Raw genomic sequence first — 16,317 nt, 5'->3', positions numbered from 1 at the left:
TTGCAACGAGCCTCCTCTGCCTGTTTCCGAGGAAGGAAGGCAGGATGGTATTGGGTGGAGCTTGAAACCTCCGCAAAGTACTGACCCGAAGCATTGGATACATCGACAGGGTCAACTATGACGTCTGCCACCACAGTCAGACCAGGAATCTGGGAGGCCACCCCAAATGAGAGAGACCGGAGTAAAGCTGCTGAACGAGCTTGTGAAGGAAACCCAGCATGCTTTCTTGCCTTCTTTAATAGTGTGACGGCACTGCACACATAGTTGCTTATAGCGGATGCAGTTTGTTAACGTAGGACGACGGTGAAAGACACGAAGCACACATCATCGGGCGCGAATCACATTGCCACACTCCACAGTCCACCACGGGACAGAGACCCGACTGGGAGAAGTAGTAGTATCAGGGATAGAGGATTCGGCAGCCGAGAGAATAATGTCCACAAGGTGCTCGACCTGATCACCACAGCTAGGCAACGGCCGTTTGTCAAAAACTGCCAAGGAGGAATATAGCCTCCAGTCAGCAAGAGAGAATTTCCGATGAGCGGGCCACTGCGGCGAGGTATGACGGTACAGGCGAGTCTCGCAAGGGAACTGGTCACTCGAGTAAGTATCGGAAAGAGCACACCACTTGAGACATCGAGCAAGCTGGGCAGAGCAGATAGAGAGGTCTAAATGGGAATAAGTGTGCATGGAATCAGAGCGAAACGTGGCTTTGCCAGTATTAAGGGACACAAGATTAAGATGATTAAGAAGATCTGCCAAAAGGGAACCTCTCGGGCAGGTGACAGGCGAGCCCTGAAGAAGATGATGGGCATTGGTGTCACCGAGGAGCAGAAAGGATGAAGGAAGCTGAGCAACAAGCTGCATCATGTCTGCCCTAGTGACAGCAGAAGACAAAGGGATATAAATGGCACAGAGGGAAAAGGCAAATTCGGGAAGGAAAACATAGCCAGCAACTGTTAGCAGGTGGGTGTGCAAGGGGATAGGACGATGACAAACATCATCTCGTAGAAGCAGCACGACACCACCACAAGCAGGAATCCCTGCCGTAAGGGGAAGGCCCATCCATAGCAAGGTAAAATGGGAAAGAGCAAAATAGTCGTGAGGACTTAGCTTCGTTTCTTGGAGACAGACTACAAGTGGGCATTGCAATCGCAGGAGCAGCTGGAGGTCCTCCCCGTTAGACCGAAGGCTACAGATATTCCATTGTAAAAGGGCCATAAAATTTAGTAACACACATCTCAACAGCTGCTTAGGGCGAGCCGTCTAAGGAGGACAGCTACTGGAATCCACAGGTGGAGGATCTTCGTCCATCAACTCAGTGGGATCAACGGAGCTTCCCTGGTGTCGGTCAGTTGAAAAGGACCGATGAGTCAGAGAGAGCCGACGATTCGGAGAGGGGGAAGACTGTTTGCCTTTGGATGATTGTTTGGCTTTTGGTGACTGGCAGAAGAGCCAGATGGATGCGAACTCTAGATTACCAAGAAATCTTCCCAGGACTATTCCTTTTTGAATTGACAGTTTGCTGGCTGCATTGCGACCATCTTCGCCAGTGAGGGTGAAGAACCGATAGCAGAATCCACAGCCCGGGAAGCAGGAGATGGAATGTCAGCTTGGTGGTGAGTTGACTTTGCCACCATCGAACTGAACTGTAAGTCACAAGTTTGCGTAGTCATGTTTTTCGTGGAACGGGGAGAGTCTAACACAGTGCTGCAGCTTCCAGACGAAGGGACAGTCTATGTACGGCTCACCAACAGTTTCTGGGCAACAGGAAAAGGTACCTTCTCCTTCACTCTTATTTCTTGAACAGCCCACTCGTCTTTATAGATGGGACAAGAACAAGAAGAAGCAGCATGGTCTCCACGAGATTTAACACAGCGGGGGGAAGGAGGTAGACAGGCACCTTATTGTGCATCCCTGCCGCAAGTGACACATTTGGCTGAGTTTTTACATGATGTGCTGGTATGATTGAACTGGTGGCATTTATAACACCTCAACGGATTGGGAATGTAAGGGCGCACAGAAATGACTTCATAACCTGCCTTTATCTTGGTAAGAAGCGTTAACCGATCGAAAGTCAGGAACAATGTGCGAGTGAGCACCAAATCGGCAGCTTCCTCTTTCATAACTCTATGAACAGCAGCAACGCCCTGATCCGATAGATAATTAGTTATTTCATCCTCCATCAAACCATCCATAAGCCGGGTGTAGATAACACTGCGGGACGAGTTAAGTGTCCTGTGAGTCTCCACTTTTATAGGATATTCATGGCGGATTTAGGCCTTGAGTAGTTTCTGGGCCTGGAGAGCACTATCAGTTTCCAAAAGCGGAGTCCCATTGCGGAGACGAGACCATGACTTCACAGGGCCGGCGATGCCATCCACACCTTTCTGTGGAACAAAGGGGTTTACAGTAGCAAAAGTCTGGTTTTCGTCTAAATGTGAGACCACTAGATATTGAGGCGCAACAGGAAGAGACATTGAGGCAGGAGCCTCATTCCACTTTCACACTTTCATGTATGGGAAACAGTCGCAGAAAGAGAAGGGAAGTCAGTCATTCGCAAGAAGCCCCCACGATTGCCTATGTCTCTGATGGCGCGCTCCTTCCAGCCAGGGGCCCTCCAGAGGGGAGCCCCTTGCCTAAGGTGATTGTCCTCACTTTATATCACACCTTCCGAACGACATACGGAGCGACCAATTGGCAGAGGAGGAAGGTAATAGCTCAGGCAATCACCCCTCCCTGGGCCTGTCCTGTACCAGAGAGTACGTGCCTACATGCCAATCGGGGGCTAGGAATTACCCGTTACCCAGTCTCCTGCTATGCGGCAAACGTGTGGATGGCCGTCAGGGGCACCCAGGGAGGAGAAGAAAAGATAAGGAAAAGAGAAAAGGAAGAATGGCCTCAAACGCTGCAGCAGAAGAAAAAAAAAAGGAGTGCAGGAGGAGAGAGGGGGAGGGGGGGGAGAGAGAGAGGAGTGCAAGGGGGAGGGGGAGGGGGAGAGAGAGAGAGAGAGAGAGAGAGAGAGAGAGAGAGAGAGAGAGAGAGAGAGAGAGAGATTTTTTTTATTTTGTTTGGGGTTTAAGGGCACTCAACTACTGAGGTCATTAGCGCCCAGTCACAATTGTTAAAGCACATAGAATCTAGTAAAACTCAAGGGGGGGGGGGGGGGGGACACCAGAAAGTTCTTACAAAGATGCAGATAAAATAAGTGAAAGAGTTAGATGTCTTTGGACAAACCAGTCAAAGTAATGAAACGAAGAACACGAGCAGCTGCTCGAGCGTCATCAGTTAAAATATCCTGTAAAGTAGATGGCAGAGACAGGACAACACGAGATTGACTAAAACAGGGACACGACAATAAAACATGGCGCACTGTTAATGCATGACCACAAGGGCACTGCGGGGCTGGGTCACCGGAGAGCAGGTAGCGGTGGCTAAACCGGCAATGCCCAATCCGCAACCTGGTCAGAAGGACCTCTTCTCGCAGAGATGGTCGGGAGGAGGTCGTCCAATCAGTTGGGAATGATTTTGCTGCCCGGAGCTTGTTTCCTTGAAGTGATGACCAAGTATCCCACCACAACGACACAAGCCTCTTACAAACAACCCCACTAACGTCAGATGACGGGACAAATGGGAGGCTGGCCGAGGCAGGAGGACTGCAGCCTTGGCTGCAGCATCAGAAGCCTCATTCCCAGGCACTCCTACATGGCCGGGAACCCACAGAAAGCTGACAGGAGCACCACCATCAGCAAAAGAATGGAGGGACTGCTGGATCCGTTGCACCAAGGGATGGACCGGATATGGAGCTCCAAGGCTCTGAAGAGCACTGAGTGAATCAGAGCAGAGTACATACGATGAATCGTGGTGGCGGCAGGCATACTGAATGGCCTGATGGAGAGCAAAAAGCTCGGCCGTAAAGCTGGAACACAGGTCGAGGAGCCGGTATTTAAAGGCGACGGCCCCGACGACAAAGGCACAGCCGACACCATCGTCAGTTTTGGAGCCATCAGTGTAAATAAAGGTGTGACTGGCAAGTCACGCGCGAAGTTCGACAAACCGTGAGCAATACACTGCAGCCGGAGTACCCTCCTTCGGGAGCGAGCTGAGGTCGAGATAAATATGAACCGGAGCCTGGAGCCAAGGTGGTGTCGGGCTCTCACTCTCTCTCTGAAGGTGGTAGGGAGGGCAAAATCCAATTGACGATGCAGGCGACAAAAGCGGACCCCAGGGGGCAGCAGGGCAGACCCATACAACCCATACTGCCGGTCGAGAGAATCGGCGAAGAAGGACTGATAAAGAGGGGTGGCCGGGCATTGACAACAGCCGGCAGGCATACCGACAAAGCAGTACGTCGCGCCGGTAGGTCAATGGTAATTCGGCAGCTTCAGCATAAAGACTCAACGGGACTAGTGTAGAATGCTCCGGTCGCAAGACGTAACCCCCTATGGTGGGTGGAGTTGAGATGGCGTAAGAGGGATGGCCGAGCAGACGAGTAGACGAGTAGACGAGTCTCCCATAATCCAGCTTTGATCGGACTATGGACCGATACAAGCGAAGCAGGACAGTGCGATCCGCTCCCCAAGACGAACCACTAAGAACTCTGAGGACATTAAGGGAACGTGTACAACGGGCAGCCAAATAAGAGACGTGTGGAGACCAACAAAGTTTCCTGTCCAGTGTGAGCCCTAGAAACTTAGTTGTTTCCACGAATGGGAGAACAACAGGACCGAGATGTAAGGATGGCGGAAGGAACGCTTTATATCGCCAAAAGTTGATGCAAACCGTCTTCTCTTCAGAGAACCGGAAGCCATTTGCCACACTCCACGAGTATAGGCTGTCTAGACAACGCTGAAGGCAGCGCTCCAGGAGGCATGTTCTCTGGGCACTGCAGTAGATCGCGAAGTCATCAACAAAAAGAGAGCCTGAGACATTAGGTGGAATGCAATCCATAATTGGATTGATCGCTATGGCAAAAAGGGCTACGCTCAAGACGGAGCCCTGAGGCACTCCGTTCTCCTGGAGGAAGACGTCGAACAATACGGAACCCACACGTACCCTAAACTTTCGATCTGTTAAAAAGGAATCAATAAAAAGGGGCAGGCGACCGCATAGACCCCACCTGTGCATAGTGCGGAGGATACCTCCTCTCCAACAGGTATCATAAGCCTTCTCCAAATCGAAGAACACGGCTACTGTTTGGTGCTTTCGCAAAAAGTTGTCCATGATGAATGTCGACAAGGTCACAAGGTGGTCAACAGCGGAGCGGCGGCGACGAAAGCCGCATTGAACATTGGTAAGTAGCCGTCGAGATTCAAGAATCCAAACTAACCGAGCGTTAACCATGCGCTCCATCACCTTACAGAAAGATAAGAGAAATGGGACGGTAACTAGAAGGAAGGTGTCTATCCTTCCCGGGTTTGGGTATAGGAACAACGACTGCGTCACGCCAACGCATGGGGACCTGACCTTCGGTCCAGACGCGATTGTAGGTACGAAGAAGGAAGCTTTTGCCTGCCGGAGAAAGGTGTGCCAGCATCTGAACGTGAATGGCATCTGGCCCCGGAGCAGAGGACCGGGACAGTGCAAGTGCACGTTCGAGTTTCCGCATACTAAAGGGGGCATTATAATTTTCCAGATTCAGCGAGTGGAAGGAAGGTCGCCGAGCCTCTTCTGCCTCTTTCCTGGGAAGGAAGGCAGGGGGGTAATGGGCGGAGCTTGAGACCTCCGCGAAAAAGCGACCGAAGGTGTCGGAGACATCCACAGGATCAACAAGGACCTCATTACCTGAAGTAAGGCCAGGTACCGAGGAGTGGGCCTTAATGCCCGACAGCCGGCGCAGGCCACCCAAGACGACAGAAGAGGGAGTAAAACTGTTAAAGGAGCTGGTGAAAGAGGCCCAACAAGCTTTTTTGCTGTCTTTGCTGACTCTACAGCATCGCGCTCGGAGTCGTTTGTATCCAATACAATTCGCCATCGTAGGATGGCGGCGAAAGGTGCGTAAAGCACGTCGTCGAGCACGGATAGCGTCTCTACAAGCCCCATTCCACCATGGGATGGAAATGCGACGTGAAGAAGAGGTAGTACGAGGAATGGAATGTCGGCAGCATTGATGATAACAGCCGTGAGGTATTCGACCTGATTGTCGCAACTGGGAAAATCGTGGTCCGGGAAGGTCGCCAGGGAGGAGTAAAGTGCGCAGTCAGCTTTTGGTATGTTCCAGCTCGAAGGACGTGGGGATGGGGTGTGCTGCAAGAGACGAACGACACAGGGGAAGTGGTCGCTCGAATAGGCGTCAGAAAGGACATACCACTCAAACCGATGGGCAAGAGTGGTAGAACAGATCGAGAGGTCCAAGTGGGAGTAGGTATGAGTAGAGTCCAAGAGGAAAGTCGGGGCGCCAGTATTGAGGCAGACAAGACCGAGATGGTTGAAGACATCCGCCAAGAGGGAGCCTCTCTGACAGGATGCAGGAGAGCCCCAAAGGGGATGATGGGCATTGAAGTCGCCAAACAATAAAAACGGCAGAGGAAGCTGAACAATCAGGTGCATCATGTCAGCCCGACTAACTGCGGATGACGATTGAGTGTAGACGGTACAAACTGAAAAAGTAAAGGCAGAAAGAGTAATACAGACAGCTATTGCTTGGAGTGGGGTGGTTAATGGGATGGGATGGTAATAGACATCGTCCCGAACGAGCAACATGACCCCACCATGAGCTGGAATACCGTCCACAGGGGTGAGGTCAGACCGCTCCGAGGTATAGTGGGTAAAAGCAATACGGTCAGTTGGGCGCAACTTGGTTTCCTGGAGACCAAGGACGAGCGGACAGTGCAGGCGGAGGTGCAGTTGTAATTCCTCCCGATTAGATCGAATACCTCTTATGTTACGATGTAACAAAGCCATCGCTAGTCAGAAAAAAGGGGGAACAAAACGGGTAAAGAGCTGGTCACCTCAGGGAGAGGGAAGAGCGCCGGGAGAGGGAAGAGCGCCGGGAGAGGGAAGAGCGCCGGGAGAGGGAAGAGCGCCGGGAGAGGGAAGAGCGCCGGGAGAGGGAAGAGCGCCGGGAGAGGGAAGAGCGCCGGGAGAGGGAAGAGCGCAGGGAGAGGGAAGAGCGCCGGGAGAGGGAAGAGCGCCGGGAGAGGGAAGAGCGCAGGGAGAGGGAAGAGCGCAGGGAGAGGGAAGAGCGCAGGGAGAGGGAAGAGCGCAGGGAGAGGGAAGAGCGCAGGGAGAGGGAAGAGCGCAGGGAGAGGGAAGAGCGCAGGGAGAGGGAAGAGCGCAGGGAGAGGGAAGAGCGCAGGGAGAGGGAAGAGCGCAGGGAGAGGGAAGAGCGCAGGGAGAGGGAAGAGCGCAGGGAGAGGGAAGAGCGCAGGGAGAGGGAAGAGCGCAGGGAGAGGGAAGAGCGCAGGGAGAGGGAAGAGCGCAGGGAGAGGGAAGAGCGCAGGGAGAGGGAAGAGCGCAGGGAGAGGGAAGAGCGCAGGGAGAGGGAAGAGCGCAGGGAGAGGGAAGAGCGCAGGGAGAGGGAAGAGCGCAGGGAGAGGGAAGAGCGCAGGGAGAGGGAAGAGCGCAGGGAGAGGGAAGAGCGCAGGGAGAGGGAAGAGCGCAGGGAGAGGGAAGAGCGCAGGGAGAGGGAAGAGCGCAGGGAGAGGGAAGAGCGCAGGGAGAGGGAAGAGCGCAGGGAGAGGGAAGAGCGCAGGGAGAGGGAAGAGCGCAGGGAGAGGGAAGAGCGCAGGGAGAGGGAAGAGCGCAGGGAGAGGGAAGAGCGCAGGGAGAGGGAAGAGCGCAGGGAGAGAGAAGAGCGCAGGGAGAGAGAAGAGCGCAGGGAGAGAGAAGAGCGCAGGGAGAGAGAAGAGCGCAGGGAGAGAGAAGAGCGCAGGGAGAGAGAAGAGCGCAGGGAGAGAGAAGAGCGCAGGGAGAGAGAAGAGCGCAGGGAGAGAGAAGAGCGCAGGGAGAGAGAAGAGCGCAGGGAGAGAGAAGAGTGCAGGGAAAAACAGTATCGGTAAAGAGCAGTACAAGAGAGAACAGTCCTAAAAGTAAACCAACACAAATGAGCTTCAAGAGCCCATGGAGGCACAAGGCATCTCCCCAAGAGAGGGGAAAGGACAGAAGAAGAGGAGACAAGCAGCACTGAAAGAGAAGCAGTGCTGTGAGGATTCACCAAAGAGCGGTGAGCCCCCTGGGGAGGGAGTTAGTATGAGTAAACATTATACCTGATAATTTGCAGAAATTAAAAATTGGTTTCTTCTAGTGACCTGCTTACTCAGATGAAACAGTTGTTAAACATATCAAAGAATACATCAAGTCTCATTTCAAGCAGGTACCATACTCATATAATTGGTGGTGACTTCATTCAACCTCGATATGTTTACAAAAAAAACATGTTTAAAGTCTGTGGTGGGCATGAAAAATCATCTGAAATTGTACTGAATGCTTTCTCAGAAAATTATTTTGAATTATTTCTTCAGGAGCCTAACTCAAAGTTTAAATGGTTGTGAAAACACACTTGACCTTTCAGCAACAAATAATGTTGACCAAATAGGGAGCATCATAACAGATACAGGTACTAATAACAAGGTTGTTGTAGCTGGAGAGAATACTGTAACATCCAAACATACCAAAAATAAATGCAAAATACATACATTTAAAAAAGCAGATAAAAATTCTGTCTGACACCTTCTGAAGTAGCAGTCTCCACTCCTTCCAATCTATGTAAGCGTAAGCCTGGCATGGTTTAATTTCAAAGAAAGTGTTGACAGAATTGAGAGATATATACCAAACCAATTAATAAGAAATGGTACACAAAACAGGTCAGAACACTGCTGCAGAATCAACGAAAACAGCATGTCAAATTTACAAGAAGTCAAAATCCCCTATATTGGTGAAGTTTTACAAAAGCTCGATATTTAGTACAAACTTCACTGTGAGATGCTTTTATTAGTTTCCACAAAGAAACTGTCTCGAAATCTGGCAGAAAACCTAAACAGGTTTTGTTCGTATGTAAAGTACGCCAGTGGTTAGATGCATAAAGTACATTCAATGCACAATTACTATGGTGATATTACTGACGACAGTACCACTGAAGCATAGTTACTTCATATGGTTTTCCAAAATTCCTTCATAAAAGAGGAGTAAGTAACTATACCAGAATTTGAATCAACACCAACTGCCAACATGGGTATCTTAGAAGTAAATATCCTCGGCATAGCAAAGCAGCTTAAAACAATGAAGACAAGGCTCTCATCCAGACTGTATACCAGGCACATTCCTTTCTGTGTATGTTGATATAACAGCTCTGTAGTAGACAATCATATACACCAGCTCAGTCATAGAAACATCCATACGCAGAGACTGGTAAGCTGCACAAGTCACACCACCAATACCCAAGAAAGAAAATAGGAATTACCTCAAAGAAAACCATTTATTGACAAATGGCCAATACGGATTCAGAAAATATCCCTCTTGTGAAACACAACTAGTTCGTTATTCTCACAAAGCAAGAAGTGTTACTGACAGGGGGCGTCAAATGGATTTCATATTTTTAGATTTCCAGAAGGTTTCTGATACCATTCCTCACACGTGACTTCTAATCAAAATTCCCTATCTATGGCGTATAGTCTCAGTTGTGTGACTGGATTTGTGATTTTCTGTGAGAAATGTCGCAGTTTGTAATAACTGATACAGTTATTGTGTACAACAGAAGTAGTATCTGGTGTTCCCCAAGGAAGTATTATAGGCCCTCTGCTGTTCCTGACCTACATAAAATAAAAGGAGACATTCTGAGCAGCCCTCTTTAGACAGTTCACAGACTATTCTGTCATTTACTGCCTTGTAAATCCATTAGATGATCAAAATTAATGACAAAATGATTTACACGAGATATCTGAATGGTGCAAAAAGTGGCAATTTACTCTAAATCACTTAAAGTGTAAAATCATTCACATGAATACAAAAGGAATCTGCTAAATTTTGGTTACCCAATAAATCATACAAACTACAGGCTATAAAAATAACTAAATATTCACGGATTACAATTACAAATAATTTAAACTTGAATGAACGTACAGAGAAATTTGTAGGGAAAGCAACCTTCTGGAATACTGCTGTGCGGCGAGAGATTTGCATCAAATAGGATTGGCGAAGGACATGGAAAAAGTTGAAAGAGCAGCAGCTCATTTCGTGTTGTTGTGGAATAGGAGAGAGAGTGCCATGGATATGATACACGAGCTGGTGTGGCAGTCTTTAAAACAATGGTAGTTTTCGCTGTGGCAAATCTTCTCATGAAATTTCTGTCACCAACTTGCTCCTCAGAGTGTGAAAATATTCCATTGGCACCAACCTACATAGGAAGAAATGATAATCATAATAAAATAAGAGGAATCAGAGATCACATGGAAAGATTTAAGTGTGTTTTTTCCATGCACTGTTTGAGAGTGGGAAAATTGACAAGTAGCTTTAAGGTAGTTCAATGAACCCTCTGCGAGGCACTTAATTGTGGATAGCAGAGTAATCATGTAGATGTAGACATGACATGGCAACAATTTTTTTTTTGTTGATGGCAGCAACATCATAGTCACTGATAGAATATCATGAAACCGTAGAGGATTTTTACGACTGGGCAATATGTAAAAAATTAACACTTAAGATAAAGAAAACAAACAGTACTCACTTCAGCATAAAGAAGGAAAACAACTATGTTGCATCGAACACACATGATAAATCTACAAATATTGTAATAGACACGAAGTTCCCAAGGATGGATACGGATTGTCAACTAAAATGAAATGAACACACAAAAATACTAGGAAAAGAAGGTAATTGGCATGTTATGTTCTTAGAATTCTATCATCAGTTTGTAACATACATTGTCGTATGGTGACATCCTGTTCCCTTTTACACTAAATTTGTAGCTTTAAGATTCTTTTCTGGAGAACAAAGGTACAAAACATGGAAACAATTTTTAAACAACAGAAAAAGGTCATAAGAATAACAACTAGCAATCAGGCTCATAATGAAGAACTGTTAAGAAAACCGAGTATCTTACTGCAAGATATTACATAGGCCTTACCAATCTGAGGTACATATCAGGGAAAACATCACGAAGTATTTCAGTAATAGTTCTATTCCTAATCACGAAACAAGAGCCATTCTCGACTTACATTTACCAGGAAAAAGAAACAAAAACCTCCAAACAGCATTTTCTAACTAAATAAAATTTTATACTAAATTGTTCAAGGAGATGAAGAAGATTACTAAAAGAGATCAGTTTAAAGAGGCAGCTAGAACTTTCTTTGGAAGTAATGCATATCACACAAACAAAGACTACACAAAAGACTCCAAGTGTTGATTAACAATTAAAGTGGATAAGTACAACAGCATGTCACATTACAGTACATGATCACGATGTTATCTAGAGAAAATTGTGTGTAAATTGAAGGAAACTGTACAATAGTGACCATCTGAATGAGGTACTGCAGGTGTTAAGGTACTTATCTTACATTCATGAGGATAGAGTTTGCTCTCTGTCCAGCCATCTAGATTTGGATATTATTTCATTTTCTTAAACTATTTCAGGCAAATACTGGGATGGTTCCTTCATTACAGAAACAGTCAACCACCCATCCTATCCTCATAAAAGCATACATATATTTGTGTGTATCTGTATTCTGAGTTAACAATGTAGGAAAAGACAAGACTGCTGCTTACCATAAAGGAGATACATCAAATTGCAGACAGGACAGTCAAAAGATACTCACATATTGCTTTCGCCAACAGCCTTCGACAGTAAAACACACAAAACACCCACCTCTCTCTCTCTCTCTCTCTCTCTCTCTCTCTCTCTCTCTCTCTCTCTCTGATGAAGGTTGTGGCCAAAAGCTATATGTGTCTTAATCGTGCCCGTCTGCAATCTGACATGTCGGTTTTACAGTGAGTAGCAATCCGTCTTTCCATACTTTGTCGATATTCCTACCTGGAGTTTCCGTTTTATTCTGATTTACTTATTTTCACTGCATTAAGATGAAACATCATTGTGAGATGATCCTTTGATGAATGAATCAATGTATGAATAAATAAATAAATACACTTGTCATTTGGATTGTAATTGAGCTGAGACTGTCTAGGATCTCCTCCCACTTACAACACAACTTTCCTTGATAAAACTTGATGCCTGTGAACAATTGAAGACTGGGCACTAGTTCACACAGTGTGATAAGTTGTAGGTTCTTCCCCCAGATAACTGGGTAATCTCATTTATTACAAGAAAATTAGGGGGTATAAAACTTCCAAAATGCAACATCCAAAGTGACCACTTGATGATTGTTGTCTCTAGAAATATGTTGCTCAAATTTTATATTTTTCAGATTATTACAATACACAAAATAGTGACCAAATATTAAGTTTTCACTGAAGAATGACGATTGCAGATTACACTTTGTGTCATGAGAAGTTAATCCAATTCAACGGCATGGAATATTACAGTCACAGAAACAAATGTAAAACTTACAGTTAACTTCATAAACAGATTCTTCTCTTATTGTAGTGCTGTGCAGTGCTGTGACGTCACACTGAGCTAATGTTACAGACAGGTCTGTAACTCCTCTTCTTTGATGTGGTGAACACAGCACACTGAACTCTGAATGATCTGCAACAATTAAATGAAAAATTAAAATCATGAAAACGTAGATGGGAACACAGCAATAATTAAAAGGTAAAACTAGCCAAATATTACACATATTGAACCACACAGAACAACATTAAAGCAAAATACATAAAATATAGAAGAACATGAGAGGATAAAACCCAACAACTGTACCATAAACTAGGGACTGTTTACTTGTTACAGAAAAAAATGTGCAACACGTAAAGAAGAAAACAATATATAAAATAACATAACAAAATATAAAACCTAGTATACGAGGGCAGTTCAATAAGTAATGCAACACATTTTTTTTCCTGAAACCGGGGTTGTTTTATTCAGCATTGAAATACACCAGGTTATTCCCCAATCTTTTAGCTACACAACACTATTTTTCAACGTAAAACGGGGGGAGGGAGAGGGGGGAGGGAGAGGGGGGAGGGAGAGGGGGGAGGGAGAGGGGGGAGGGAGAGGGGGGAGGGAGAGGGGGGAGGGAGAGGGGGGAGGGAGAGGGGGGAGGGAGAGGGGGGAGGGAGAGGGGGGAGGGAGAGGGGGGAGGGAGAGGGGGGAGGGAGAGGGGGGAGGGAGAGGGGGGAGGGAGAGGGGGGAGGGAGAGGGGGGAGGGAGAGGGGGGAGGGAGAGGGGGGAGGGAGAGGGGGGAGGGAGAGGGGGGAGGGAGAGGGGGGAGGGAGAGGGGGGAGGGAGAGGGGGAGGGAGAGGGGGGAGGGAGAGGGGGGAGGGAGAGGGGGGGAGGGAGAGGGGGGAGGGAGAGGGGGGAGGGAGAGGGGGGAGGGAGAGGGGGGAGGGAGAGGGGGGAGGGAGAGGGGGGAGGGTTCACCATTTAAAGAAGTATGAAGAATTCAATATGTTTCCTTGTTGCTCAGATGAACCCATCAGCTAGTACCAATGGAATAATGACAACTCAGGAATATGAAAGTTATGCAGAAGGGTTCTATACATCACATTTTCAAAATGTTGGAGAAATAATTACCAAGTTTCCTTATTCACTGTTTTATTCAAAATTAAGCAAGTTCCTTCTTTGAAACAATGAAAGCGTCAAATGGTTCAGATAGCATTTTTATTCTCCAGACTGATTTTAATGATAACTTCGGTACTGTTTATCACGAGGAAGTGAAGAGCTGATAGTGGAGTAACGAATCACTATTTACACACCAGTGGGGAAAAATCACAAGAATGATGAAGGGCAACAAACATGTAAATAGACAAAAGGGACAAGAAAACCACAGAAATGCAAGAAATGGGATGAAGAGATTAAAACAACAAAGCAGATTACCATGGCTGGCTGACCATGAGAATAAAAAAGGAGAAGCCAGCCACACTGCAACACATTAAAACCTCCACCTCAGAAACACTAGAGTGGAGGACACAGAGGGACAAAGGACATGCACTATAACTTAGATCAAATGATAAACCCCACCCTCATGAATAAAATGTAAAACTAAATCAGCTGATGCGTTGTCAGGTAAAATTAACAGCGACAAGTCTGGTAAACCAAGATTTCATCGCTGGGCAGAATATGGGCCACTGTCAACTGGGCACCGCACCGACGTTCAGGCGGGTCTTCATGGTACAGGAGGTAACTGTGGGTCGCCCAAGTGTGGCCAATGCAGAGCTGGCAGATGACAACTGATTCCCTGTGAGAAGCCCGCATGGAAGTCTTCCACACATTCGTAGTCTCCTTAATGACACGCAGTTTGTTGTGTGTATTGTTATGCCATTCCGTCTCCCATAGCCGAAAAACGCTACGGCATAACCAGAATGCAGGTAAGGTTCAGAGATGCTCATCTTCAGAAGCAGTTTCCGTGTAACCTGTTTGGCCGCCCTGTCGGCAAGTCTGTTGCCTGGGATTCCAATGTGTCCTGAGGTCCACACAAACACCACTCAATGACGGGTCTGTTTCAGGGCATAGATGGACTCCTGGATGGACGCTACCAAATGATAGTGAGAGTAGCACTGCTCGATAGCTTGTAGGCTGCTCAAGGAATCAGTACAAAGAAGAAACAATTCCCCAGGGCATGAACAGAGATACTGACGTGCATGGAAGATGGCCACCAGCTCTGCAGCGAATACACTGCAGCCAACGGGCAAGAAATGCTGTTCAAAATGCCTCTGTGGACGTAGGGGAAGCCAACATGACAGTCAGCCAACGAGCCGTCAATGTAAGCCACTTCAGAGCCCCAGAACACGTCAAGAATTGAGAGGAAGAGACAACGGAGAATGGCAGGAGTAACTGAGTGCTTAGGGTCATGAGAAAGGTCCAGACAAATCTGTGGCCTAGGTGGGCACCATGGAGGTGTATGTGGATGGACCTGGATGGTAGGTGGTAAAGGGAAGTTCAGACAGAAGGGATCACATGCAAACCGCGATCATTAACCCTGACCTGAGGTGCCAATACGAGAGATGAACTGCAGCGGGTGGAAAGAGGAGATGGTAATTCGGATGCTCAGGAGAACTACGAATGTGTGAAACATAACTGGCAAGCAGTTGTGCATGGCAGATGTGCAATGGAGGGGCTCCGGCCTCCACCAGGACACTGGTCACCGGTCTCTTTCTAAACGCTGCTGTTACTAGGCGAACGCCACAGTGGTGCACTGGGTCGAGTACAAGCAACACTGAGGGTGCCGCTGAACCATAAACCAGACTCCCATGGAGTAGTCAAGACGGGATTAAACAAGGGTTTTGTAGAGCTGCAGCAGAGTAAAGTGATCTGCACACCAGTTTCTGTTGCTCAGGCAGCGGAGGGCATTGAGGTGCTGACAGAACATCAGCTTAAGCTGACAGATGTAAGGTAGCCACGTCAATTGGGCATCGAAAACCAGTCCTCAGAATCAGTATGTCTCCACTACAGTGAGTGGATAATCATGAAGGTAAAGTTCTGGATGATTGGTACAATGCCGACAAGTGCATGGCACACAAATTAGCGGCCGAAAACTGGAAGCCGTGAGCAAGAGCATATGACTGTGCATTGTGGATGGCTCCCTGTAGGCACCGTTCAGCAACACCAGTACTGGTGGAGCAGTACAAAATGCGGGAGTCGTCTGCATACAGAGAGGGTGAGATGGATGGCCCTAAAGCTAAAAAATAGTGATACACTCAATACAGGGCCCTGCAGGACTCCATTCTCCTGGATATGGGGTGGGGGGGGGGGGTGGGGGGGGGGGACTATGGGAGGCACCAACTTGGACACAGAAAGTACGGAGCAACAGGAAATTCTAGATAAAAAAAATCGGGAGCAGGCCTCTGAGACGCTACCCATGTAATGTGGTAAGGATATGATGTCACCAAGTGGTGTCATATGCTTTGCGTAGATCAAAAATGACAGGAACAAGGTGCTGGCATCTGGAAAAGACTTTTCAGATGGCAGACTCGAGAAACAAGAGTTTATCAGTGGTAGAGGGACTCTGGCAGAAGCTGCCCTGTCATGGTGCCAGTACGCCACGTGACTACAGGACCCAACCCAACCGCCGACACACCATATGTTCCAGCAGCTTTCAAAGAACGTTGGTGAGGCTGATGGGCTGATAGCTATCCACATCAAGTAGGTTTTTACCGAGATTGAGCACCGGAACGATTGTGCTCTCCCACCATTGAGATGGAAAGATGCCATCGCACCAGATCTGGTTGAAGATGACGAGGAAATGGTGCTTGTAGTCAGTCAAGAGATG

The 16,317-nt window shown here is 47.6% G+C and overlaps 1 protein-coding gene across 1 annotated transcript in view; it reads right to left on the bottom strand.

Annotated features, from left to right (window-relative positions):
• The window catches only part of LOC126173321 (nuclear pore complex protein Nup107), a 238,460-nt gene that overhangs the window by 190,011 nt on the left and 32,132 nt on the right, over positions 1–16,317 (bottom strand). The window contains exon 2 of the mRNA XM_049920947.1: positions 12,500–12,637. Within this exon, the coding sequence (XP_049776904.1) occupies positions 12,500–12,637 (138 nt within the window). The remainder of the gene's footprint in view (positions 1–12,499; positions 12,638–16,317) is intronic.

Source organism: Schistocerca cancellata, chromosome 1 (assembly GCF_023864275.1).
Source record: "Schistocerca cancellata isolate TAMUIC-IGC-003103 chromosome 1, iqSchCanc2.1, whole genome shotgun sequence".
NCBI classification, from domain to species: Eukaryota; Metazoa; Arthropoda; class Insecta; order Orthoptera; family Acrididae; genus Schistocerca; species Schistocerca cancellata.
This window is presented reverse-complemented; position numbering and strand designations above follow the sequence as displayed.